Below are 12275 nucleotides of genomic sequence, written 5' to 3'. Positions count from 1 at the left end.
AAATACAAACTAATGATACATTTTAATTTACAGAGCACATTTTTCATGTAAGTCATGGAGCTTTTCTGTTTCTAACTTCAGAATTTCCTTTGTGTTTAAAGTATTCCCATGGGGGGTGGGAATCAGTTCTCCAGATTTGCAGGAGTCCATCACAGAATACCCATCTTTGGAATTTTAATGAGTTTTGTGAATTACTTCAAATCCAGTGCATTAAATTCACTCCTGTCCCTTCTAATATGATCTTCTGTAGATAATGCTCCACAAGCCTCAGTGGGAAAAAATTAATCCTCTTGAATGTTAAGAAGTGTTAACATGATTAGGGTGGATACATTTAACTGAACACCAATAATATTTAAGAACGATGCCAATGTATCCACTTCTCACCAATGAGATCATTTAGTTTGGTTTGGGGTTTTTTTTTATAAATAGTTGAGAATTCATTTTCATACTGCTGCTTTTGGAGCTGTGATTTCCCACTGCAGCAACTGTTATTGGCAAAGGTTGGTCCTGCTGTGTTTGATCATAGCCAGATATCCTGTAGGTCTCTCATACCTGCTGGGGAGGCTTAGATACAAATAGTAGGTGGCTTTGGTGGCTTCTTCTGGTAGGTAAAACTAGTATATGAAGTAGATGTAAGTTTTTCGCTCTTCCAGCACATCCACAGTGACCCACAGAAACTAGTGTACAAGTCATTGTCAGAAGAGCATCTGCCAGCATCTACACCATGGTTCTAAGGGAAATTTGTTGCCACGTAAATAATTTTGTAGACTCTCAAAGTTTGATTGATAATTGGTACCTCTCACATATAGTACTTTACACTGCCATTAAGTACAGATGTATTCTTTAGTGACTTCAACTGATTTTAATCAAAATATGGGGGCAAGATGCATTCTTTGCTGTCATTTTATCAGACATTTTGTAAAGCTGACACTGTAGTAAAATTTTTAGCCCATTTATAATGAAGGCCTGAAGCCAGTACTTGGAGTATATGGTATTTCAAAACCTAATCTAAACGAATATGCTAGACTAAGTTGTGGACAGTAAAGAATCTACACTGCTTGGAACCATGTCATTAAGTTATTCATGTGGTGGGAAATATCCTTTGAGTCAGTTCTGACCCAGTGTCCCCAAAGAAGTTAACCAACACTGTTTCCAGAAGTGTCCTTTTTTGACCCCTTTATGTCCTGTTTATCTTTTCTTATTAAAAAATTGAAGTTATCTGACGGAAGGATGTTCCAAGTCTCAACACTGAGAAATAAAAATTCCATTTATTCATTATAAATAATTGCATTATCCTAGCAATGCCTATTAAATACAGTATTTTTTTCCACTTTGTCCTAAACGTATCATTATGTTAATATTCTTGGGCTACGTTTCATGTTTTAGATGGTTGCCTGTGAATGAGGGATTTTATTTCTATATGAAAGGAAATGACAATAAGAACATAATGATATGGTCCACATTTTTATTTATAGTTAGGTTTTTGTTTTTCTCTTTACAGAAGGAAAGACTGGAGGAACTTGCTGAAAATCAGAATTTAAGTATGCTGCTAGTGGCATGCTGCACTGTGGTTGGAAGGCAGCAGTGCGAAAAAGTAGACAACCAAAGAGAGCAACCAGATGTTAGTAGTAGGCAACAGTGTTCATTCTGTTAATAGGTTAAGCAGCATTATAAATTTTCTTACTGCTTCAAATCCATCTCTAAAATGTGCAGAACCTCATATTATGGAGAGCTTTGCATTTTCAATAGCTCCTGCAGTCATTCTGAAAAAGTACTTCTTCCAGCAGAAGAGGACCTATCTGATTAAGATAATTTTCTTAAAACTAGGAGGAGGAGGAGAATGCATTTTGCTCCCTGCCATCAGTGGCTGTTTGCAGCCATGTCCAACAAACCTGGCTTCATCCAGGCTGCTGGGGGTCCTGCCTATTTCTTCTGGCCCCCAAGCACCATTTTTTTCTCTCACAGTCAACCTGTTCCTCTTTTCCCAGAAGTGTTACTCAGGGGAGACCTGCTTTGGGAGCTTGTCTTACCCCACTACTAACATGGTGTTGCACCTATGTGTGCTTTGGCTGTGAGTTACGAGGTGCTTCTGAAAAATCTTTATGGTCGTGGAAGAGCCTTTGTCGTGAAGAAAGGTTGTCTTCCCTCTCACTGTGTACCAGCTTCAGCCAAAGCACAGACCATCTAGGGATTCCTACTTACTAATCCTCTCCCTAGAAATCAGGAATGTCTTTTCTGCTCAGCTGGTCAAAGCAGAGGAAGAAAAAAGGTGATAATGTCACTTTGCTGTATCAGTCACAACCTGCTGTATCAGCTAAATAGTCATGGCTTGGTTCCAAGGAGCATAATTCACATTTCACTCTCAGAAAAGTTAAACTTTTTGTATGAAAGGACACCAGACCACATGTATGTAGTTTTCAAATTCCATTTTAAGATTACATATATGCTTGCTGAATTTTGCAAGTACTAAACACACATTTCAATTTGTTATACAAATAATATCGTAAGTGGGATGAACTTTAAGCTACAAATAGCTATTTTATAAACATCCTGCGTATTTCTTTGTTCAAATTCCACTTGGGTTCTTTCTTCTATATCATCTATGAGAAATTACTCAACTTATTTATTTTCTTTAAAGAAATCACTCTGCCATGTTTTGCATTTAGTCATTCTAAATTACTCTATTACTTCAGGGTTTACCCTGTCTTTCTTCTCTAACTGCTCTTCCATTAGCCTGTTATCTTCCCCACCTGATTTATGTCATTTATTTTTAATTTGTAATCTCATGGGAATGCATAATTTATTTTAAAGTTACACAGTCAACTTCTGGTCTCTGTTAGAACTTAGAAGTAATAATGCAACAGTTTATATCCTTCTTTGTGTGCAAATGTATTTCCTGAGTTTAGATGAGAAAGTAATGGATATAAGAACTCTCTAAAATTATTACATTTTGTAGCATTTTTAACTTTCATATTAAATTAATGTTTTGGGTGAGGATGAGAACTTGGGATCAGTGTCATAGTTCTTAAATACTGGTTGAAGCCATAAATATTATCCATAAGTTGACCATATCCATAATGCCATAACAGTATCCATTTTTATTTATATTTATATCCATTTATATGGAATTGCTAATTTTTATTTAAAATGCATACTATCAATCACTAACATTAACTATTCCTAATTTGAGATATAAAGGTAAAAACATTGCTTTCAGGACACAGGGAAGTGTTTTGTGTGTGTGGAGTGTGTCTAAAATTTACTGTGGTTTCATTTCAAGCAGTTCCCACAAGCAGATAGTGTACCAACATGAGCTATTACCTTATTTTCTTGAGGGCAGCTCACCGCTCGGTATGTTTTGCTATTAGTAACAAGTTTAGTTACTCTATGCCTTGTTTGGACACTGTGGTCCTTGTGGAAGGTTTTTGCAGCATCTCCTGCTATGAGGCTGCACAGGAGCTGCCGGGGCAGCCTCTGTGGACATCCTTCCTGAAAAAAAGGAACCACATGCAGGAGCAGCTGGGTCCTCTGCTGGCTTGTCGGCCTCACTGTACAGACGAAAATATTCCATGGAAATTTTTTCCTGGAATATCATTCAGAAATTGCAGAGCTCACAGGATTCTCCATGATTTCATAATGAACTTCCTCTGAAAGAGAAATAAGTAGCATGGAAAGAGTAGAAAGGGCTTCAGCACTGATCCTGAAATAACAGGATGCCTGTAATTTCATCATTTCATTCAAGTACTTCCTGCTCTCTCCTTTCTTCTCTGTTTTGCGCTGCGCAGGCACAAAACTGTAACTGCCTGCCAACGCTCTGTCCTAACTGTTAAAAAGTTTTTCCAAAACTCATCAGCCTAGGACATATAAGAGAGGTATTTAAGATTTGCTTTGCAGATAGGTGAATTTTCCCTGTATTTGTGACTATCAGGTACTGCTGCCTAACTCTATTTCACAGTCACTTTAATGTGCAGAATTGAGAGTTGCTAGGGATTAGGGTTGTGGGGTTTGCCTGCATTGTGCATACTTAGGTCAGTGGGGCCTGGCATTAGCAGATAGCCCTATGGTACAGGCAATAATTATTATTTGTTCTGCTTAGCCACAGAATAACAACTTTTTGTACACTATAGCAGCATTAATTCTCAGTGTATAAGTACACTATAATTTACATGAACATAAAATTGTTCTCTGTAAAATGATTGCTGCTGTTGCTGGAGGATAGACATATTATCTTCAAGTGCAAGATTTGCAGGAAAACTTCTCCAGTCAAATGCAAAATATAACTTACAGGCATTTAATTTATTCCTTCTTCCCGTTTATATAATTTTTAAATTCATTAATTACCAAGGAAATAATAATATTTGTGCTATTCACAAACCTGAGAGATGCTCAGGAATGCAGGATAAATACCATGTGCAAAGTTATTTCAAATATAGGGTGCAACAGCCCTCAATTTTTGTCAGGGTTTTTGTCAGGGTTTTTGTCAACATTGGTTGTAAAATCTATTCATATGTATTTAAATATATTTAAAACATATTTTTAAAGTTTATATGATTTTAAAAACAAGACAATGTTTAATGTGAAATCCTAATTTAATTTTTAAATGCATGTGTTTTAAATATTTTGAAAAAGCTAACATAAAACCCAAAATTTCTAGATAGAGCAAAAATATTTAAGGGTCTACATAAAAAAAATACATTTTTAAAAAAAAAAAAAGGACAGATTGGGATTTCCATATTCCAAACCCTTTCTTTTGACCATTTTGTAGATCTGTCATTGCGAAATAAAGGTTTGTATGTAATTGGCTTTCACTGCTTCAAACATAGATTGATACACAGTGTATCACTGATACATAGATAGATACACTGGTTCATCTGGGAGGATGCAAAAGCTCTTCACCATTTGCCTGAGACACGGTGTGGTTTCACTTACTTTGAGACAAAACTAAGGTTAAGATTAAATGAGTTGTGATGCTTATTTCTGTTATTTTAAGCTCTATTTTCAGACTATCCATAGCCTGATCCAGAAGCACCTAAAATTTGGAGAAGCATAATTCCAGATCCTGGTATTGTAGTCTTATAGAAGTCCTGCAGTTAATTTTGTGCCGCTCTACAAGCACCTCATATTCTGTATTCAGTTTTACTGTCCATAGCCACAAAGGTTCTGCAGTGCAGCACCACAATTCACCTAGTGTGCATATAAAACCATAGCATCCAGTTTCTTAACTATGAAGTTATCTTCCCTCTGAATGTCAATTAATCTTTAAATAAATTCTGAAATATCTTGGACCAGAGAAGCAGAATGCAAGCTAAAGTCATAGTGAATTGTTTGAGATTTTCTTCACTGATGGAGTTTAACTATAAATGGAAAAGTATTCCTATCATGACTTGCTCTTAACCCAGGAAGGAAGGCAGCAGTGGTGAAAAGTGTCTGAATCTGTTGCAGGTTATCTGCAAGCTTCCATTCCCCTGAGATGCTGAAGGTCCTTTCTGTTCTTCTGTCCAAAGATAAAGTAGAAATACTATGAGCCACTTCTGGGGTCCTTGCTATCCTTTTCTTTCCGAGCTGTCTATTTTTACCTGTCATCAACTGACCAAACATATCTGGCCTTGCCTTCTCTTTTTTGGTCATTTTCATGAGGCAAGTGTATGAATATCCTAATCCTCAGCTGAAAATGCCAACAAAAAAGGGCTGTTAATGCACCTTTATTTTCATAGAAAAATTACGTGGGGAAGATAACACCATTTCCATTTGCATTTACAAGAAAATCTAGGAAACCAGGAGCAGAATTAATAGTAATACTTTTAGAGAAACTTCCCTAAAATTTGGACTGCCAAACATCTAGGTGATTCAAGTTATACCACGAGAACTGGATGTGTTCCCCATTAAGGTCTGAACAACCAGTGATGTATGCTGCTCACAGCTGTTTCTGAAAGGAATGACGTAAATGGAGATGACATACATGATATAGAAATGCTGCAACCAGCCACATAGTCAATTAGGATGTCTTTGTTTAAGTAGAAATCACATTATTAAACCTAGATGTTCTGAAGCTAGCAAACTCAATGCAAGACTATCATTGCTACTTTTTTAAGAGATGTTTCATCACAGACATCTGCCAGCCAGCTGTGCAGACTTTCTGTCTGTGTTAATTTGCAAAGTATTACTGCTGACCTTCAGCATTCAGAGCCATCTCCTTTTGGGCTCTTGATGGTCAAGACCTTATTTGTTGGAAATATTTTCTTCATCTGGTGAAGTTGGTTACTTTTGTTTGATTGCATTTGGTTTATTTTAGCTTTGACATGGGCTTATTTTGTTGGGCTTACCTTGATTTGAGACATGACTGACTTTGCAGTACTGCCCAGCTGAAGACAACATCCTGCAGGATTCTCCCTTCTCCACCAGCTTCCTTTCCGTTTTGAAGGTTAACCTTCTTAAGGTGCTTTTATATTTGATTATTTAATTGCTTTTTCCGTTCCTGAAGCTTCACCTGGAGGATTTGGCTGAGATGCCAGGAGAAGAGGGATGCTGGCTGGGCAGGTGGTGGTGCAGGACCCACAGGGAGCCGGCCTTTGCTTTCCCTGCTAACAGTGCCCTCTCCTGGCTCCCCTCCTGCAGACAGAGAGCCAGGGCCCCTTGCAGGAGCCGGATGAAGAAAAAGAGCGTTATGTTGGTGGCTTCTTCTCCCATTACTTGCTGTCTCTCCCAACCTCCACAACCTCCCACCCTTCTGAGGAATGGCACTGTGAAACCTTTGGGCTGGCCCAAGAAATCAAGGCAGCCCTGTCTCAGAGTTCATCGTTCAAACCAGTCCCATGAATTTACCAGCAGTTAGGTGCTTTGCAGGCTGCTGTAGCTGGGGCCACCTGAATTGCTGGGGTTTCACTAGGCTGAGCAACTTGAGACTTGGAGGTAGTCTCCTGGCTTTTAATATTCAGCACTGCTCCTCGCTGGCTGTGCTGACTCTTTCAATCCTGCTTGCTGACTGGACCTCTCCAAGGCTTATCCATCCATTGCAAGTTTCTGACTAATAACTCTGCCAGGCTGTTGGAACCAGGCTAATCACCTATCCACAGTGTGCTGTTTCTGAGCCATTATGGGTTACTGCTGAATTCCCCCCCTTTTCCCCCGAGAGCCCTTACAGAGCCTAGAGTGCTCCCCTCCCTCTCGTTTTCCCCACTTCCCCGGCTCATGTCACTCGGCAGAGTGGGATCAGGTTGCTTTTGCATTGTGATTCTTGGCATAAGCCCCTCTCGGATTTGTATAACTGTTCTGCGAGTACAGCAGCCAGTAGGAACAAAGCACATAAGAACACATTAAACTAACATTCAGCACGCAAAGCCCAAATAATTTACTATATGCTACCCTGCCTAGTAAAGGGAATAGTGTAGAAGGCTTACCCTTTTAATTTCCTTTCTCTCACTTTTGTCTATAGAAGTCTATACCATAACTTCCTTAAAAAGCATTTATGTTTATTCTATAGTCGTTCTTAGGCTGCTAGTTTTTATGCAGTATTTCTTGCAGTAACAATCTCCTATGCTCTGCTTGAGACCATCACTAAACAGAGATGTACTGTTGTATCTGATTAAAATTTTAATTGTAGAACTATAACCCTTCCCTCTGCATTGTGCTCTTATGATGGTAAAATGATCCCTGTTGTCCTGCTGCCTGACAGTTCTCTTGTTAAAACCTACAAGCAGCAGTGTTACAGAAGTACAAAATATAGATGAAGAAATATGTTTACTGATGATCATTTACCCCTTCAGGGATGAAAAATTCCAATTTGACATTCTTTCCATGTTAACACAGTGGAGGTCCAATAAAAATATTTATCACTTAGGAATAAGAAATGTTACAGGACTGACAGATAATATTAGGGGGAAAAAAAAAAAAAGGTTCAAATATAAATAAGCTACTTGCTACAGCTGCTCAAAATGACAAAGAACTGTGGATACAGACGCTTGCAATAAACTTCAGAATCCATCTAATTGTATGTACCTGCTACACATATGCTTGTCTTATATTCACAGGGAATATACCTTATTAGAAGAAAATCATATCACTGAAATAACAGATGAGGGGTTTGGATATATAGTATATGAAGGAGCTATCTTCTTGAATGCTTATACAATCTATCTATCTGTATCATCTGGTCTAGTAAGAGATGGTCCCTCTCCTTGTTCTGTTAGATCCTTAGACCACTGTGAGTACAGTAATCCCTAAATTACAATTTAGCAATTGCACAAATTACGGCCTTACTGGGACTCTGCATAGTTCACAGGCTAGCATGGACTTTTTCAATTGCTGGGCAGATAAACAGGTTACTGAAGGCAGATGTTTCCTGGTCTTCATTAAGACTCTGTGAGCCCCTAATTCTGGCAGTGGCCTTAGGCTCAGAGCTAAAAGCTATGTTCTCGTATACTCCCAATATGTTGTGTGGCGTGGTTTGTAACACCACTTGTTGGAAAAACAGTTTATAGACCATAGACAGAGTGAATAAAATAAAGTTTTGAAGTTCCATGTCCCATTCTGAACCAATTATAATAATCTCAGCAATGAACAATCCAACAGGAAATGCAGAGTGAGTAAACAAAAATCATGTATGTTCCACCATAACTGTGTATAGTCATCTTACAACTGAGTTAAGGAACAGTCTCTGGAAATTATTTATTCCACAGAAAAATTAGAATTCTGGATAATACACAATTATAATTGTGTAACATTCCTATTTATTTCATATAGGAAATAATTTTGAATTAATGACCTATGAAACATCCTGTTATTTATGAATAAAAAGCTGTTTAAAACAATATACTAGCATAGCAAAATACTGTATTGCTTTCAGAAAAACATAGTACGGAGGAAGTTTTTCTAATATTTATCATAGAATAATTTATTCAGGAGTAGTTAAGGCAGTTAGTTCTCCCGTGTGGACATGGCCTTAACTGGGACAGTCACCAGCCTGGTCCTGTAGAATGAAAAAGGGAAATAAAGAGGGAGGAGAGCATCTGGTTTGTGGTGAGGGAGTCATCCAGGGAAGAAGGCTGATCCTGGAAGTGCCTAGCATGTTACACCTCTGCTAGCTCCCTTTCTAAAAGTGGTGGTTTAGCTTAGAGCTGAGCCTTCTGGGCAGGTCTCGTTATACAGTGAGGACATTTAATAGCAGAGAATGACCATACCTCTGTGTGTTTCTTGCAGCTTCATGATGAGTTAGAAAAGGGCGAGAAGGAAAGCGCAGAGCTGCAGGAGTTTGCCAATGCCATCTTACAGCAGATAGCAGATCACTGCCCTGACATCCTGGAGCAAGTCGTCAATGCACTTGAGGAGTCATCATGACCTCGGCCACTAGCCCCACCGGAGCAGCACACCAGTGGCCAAGCCCAGTCAGTCCAAGGAGCCATGAGAGTGGAGAGGAATGTGAAAGACAGAAATGCAATAGAAACTTCTGGTGCACCTTTTACAAAGAAAACAAAAGCAAAAAAACCCTCTAAAAACTACATGCTCTCTAGGTTCTTCCAGTGTACAATTAATCAGTTATGTCTGCATTCATCTTCTCACTGCCTTTCTGCTTTAGACTTTGTTGATGGTGACTTTTGGATACAGCTAAGCAGAGCTCTTCCAAGTCTACTGAGCAAAGAAGAGTGAAACCACTGAACACAAGCAGCTCTAGTTCTCCATGAGGTTGCAGAAGGGTAGCCCTTGCCTTTCATTCATCTATTGCTTTTTTTTCTCTCTCTTTTTTTTTTTTTTTCATAAAAACTGAAAGCCTGAATTTCATAGTGCTAAAGCCAAACCTGAGTGTGCTCTGATTATGGCTTATGACTGGCCAGCATCAGCTAGCTAGCTCAGGTCTCTCTGCCTGTCTCAATGTTTCTTATGTTCTTAAATAACAGAGAGAGGAAAGGAAAGTTTCCCTATTTGTTCCTGTTAGTCACTTCATCTAGCATCTGGGAAACAAGGTAGGCATACTGGTACTTTCTGTTTACTTAACTTTTTTATTGTTCACTGATCTGACTCTGAAGTGCTGTGTGGGGCATTTTTTCAGGTAACTGCTTTCATCTGTTGATTTCTTGGGTTTTTTAGCTGAGGTTTCTCATGTCAGCTCCCAGCTTTAACTTGTATAGTTTGTCCATTGCCAATTTTTCAGGCCACAGCTTTGTGAACACTAGCTGCCATCAGAATAGTCTTAGGTGTTTTGTAAATGAGAAATTTGCATCATTTAGCTTAAAAGTATAATTTTAAAGCTGTTTGGTAAATCAGTGACATAGTTCTTACTATAATTATAATTTAATTTATTTTGGTTTAGCTTAGGTTGATGAGAAATGAGTTTGAATTCAGAGCAATAACCCATTCTTACAAAGAGGAGAGTCTCTGCTGGAGTTGGCACCAGCTGAGTACATAGGTATAAAATCACAGCTTTAGTTAAACCAGTGCAATTCTTTTATGTATATGAGAGACCTTAGTCTTGTTCCCATCCATCTTTGACACTTGTTAAAGCCCCTGCTGATAGGTAATATGACCTGAAATAGCAGGTCGGTTTGTCATTGTGGTAGCAAGTCAGAGTCCTATTTTATGAGTAGGATTTGGGTGTTCATTCTCGGACTATGCATTAATGAGGAGACACGTTTTTTCCTGACTACCAGTGATTATGTGTGTCTGGGGGCATCTGCAGGACAGAACCCTTTAACACATCCCCATGTGCTCCTTAAAGGAGTTGTTCCCCTTTAGCTTTCTCATATTGCTTAAGAGAACAAGGGGAGGGCAGAGGAAGACCAAATATCAATACAGCAGTGGAAGAAATCTTGGTTTTCTAGTCACAAGCTAATGAATCCTCTCAGTAAACCTCCTATTCAGTGCCTACAGTTTAATTCCATAGGACTTAATTCATTTTGAGCTTAATCACTAAACTGTTATGCTAAGAAATATGTTCCAAGCCCTTTCAGGAAAACTGCATTTACGTTAGGTCTTTCAAATCCACAGCTCTATGTAGGTCTTTCACACCTGATTTTTATCTTTAAAATGACTGATTGCTTCCAATAGGAAGGAGATCAGCAAAAGTTCGAGTAAGGGTAGATGTACCCTGTCTTTTTTTCAAACAAGCACTGAAAATTGGGCAAAACTGAAACCTTATATACCCATAGCCATTATTGAAAACTAACTGATTTAAAATAAATCATATCCCAATTCATTCTACTGTAATGGTTCAGCAGAAGGAACTGGCTCTATAACCATAGTGTCCACAAGGAATAAATACCTAAATCACCAAAGATGAGGTGATTCACACCTTTTCCACGTTTTGAACTGCCAGTGCTTTGCAAATCAGGAAATGTAACTTTAATTCTTGCTGTAGTAGCAGCCTGTGTCTGAAGCTTTTTTTTTCGTGAATGAGGAGAGTAATGGGAACCTGAATGTGTGCAAGGGGGGAACACCGGAAGGCGTGTAGACAGTGACTGTACATACCACTGAGCTGTGCCTCATCCCAGAACCACCCCTTTGGTCCCATTATTTGAGTCAGCACGTTTCGATAGGAGCTGTTGTTTTGAAATCTTTCCTCTTGCTTTTTCTTCATCACCCCTAATTACTCACTCAAGGAATTTAATGCTGCCTGTAAAAGCATCAAAGCCATCAGCCTAACATCATCGTGCCACCATCACCACTCCTGACAATCTCATTAACTTACATGGTCAAATCTCCAGCTGCCCTGGTTCCCTGCTGTAAAACAATCCCTCCACTGTGAGAAGCTGTGGAATTTCCCTTATCGATGGTTCAAATGACTCCTGCTTGTAAACCTCTTACTGAGATGTTCCTTGATAGTGTTTCTGCTGCAGGCAGGGGCAGGGGGAGGGGATGGGAACAAGGGGTGGTCACTTCGGGCTGTCACTTCAATTCCTGTGGTTTACTGCATTGCCCAAACATCGCAGGAAGCACTGGTTCTTCTGCGTCTTTTACTCAGCCTGTGGCTGCATTTCCAGAGTCAAAAGTGCCCCAGACAAAGGCACGGTGCTGTCACAGCAGCATGTGCAGGATCCTTATGTCGGCAGCCAGGTGAATCTCACTGTTTACACATCTCCCAGCCTCTTCCCTGAGAGGATTTGTCAAGCCTGGCTAGTTTTCATGCTGGCCATTTGGTCTTTTATCTCCCAGCCACACACCTGCTGTTCCTCCCATCTGCATTGTTGGGCTTTGCAGTTTTTCTCGTGAACTGCTGTTATCTTCTAGGTCTTCTAGGCTTCCCATCTTAAACATTGATTTTAGACCTCAGTAAAATGCTTTCAGAG

The 12275-nt window shown here is 39.2% G+C and overlaps 1 protein-coding gene across 7 annotated transcripts in view; it reads left to right on the top strand.

Annotated features, from left to right (window-relative positions):
* ERC1 (ELKS/RAB6-interacting/CAST family member 1) overlaps nt 1-10088 on the top strand; it is a 280374-nt gene extending 270286 nt beyond the window's left edge. For all 7 annotated transcript variants that reach the window (XM_026867111.1, XM_026867106.1, XM_026867103.1 and 4 more), the window contains one exon: nt 9196-10088. In XM_026867111.1, coding sequence (XP_026722912.1) covers nt 9196-9333 — 138 coding nt within the window. In that variant the 3' untranslated portion in view covers nt 9334-10088. The remainder of the gene's footprint in view (nt 1-9195) is intronic.
* The last annotated feature ends 2187 nt before the right edge of the window (nt 10089-12275 follow it).

Source organism: Athene cunicularia (assembly GCF_003259725.1).
Source record: "Athene cunicularia isolate RWA chromosome 1 unlocalized genomic scaffold, athCun1 chr1_part2, whole genome shotgun sequence".
Lineage (NCBI taxonomy): Eukaryota > Metazoa > Chordata > Aves > Strigiformes > Strigidae > Athene > Athene cunicularia.
This window is presented reverse-complemented; position numbering and strand designations above follow the sequence as displayed.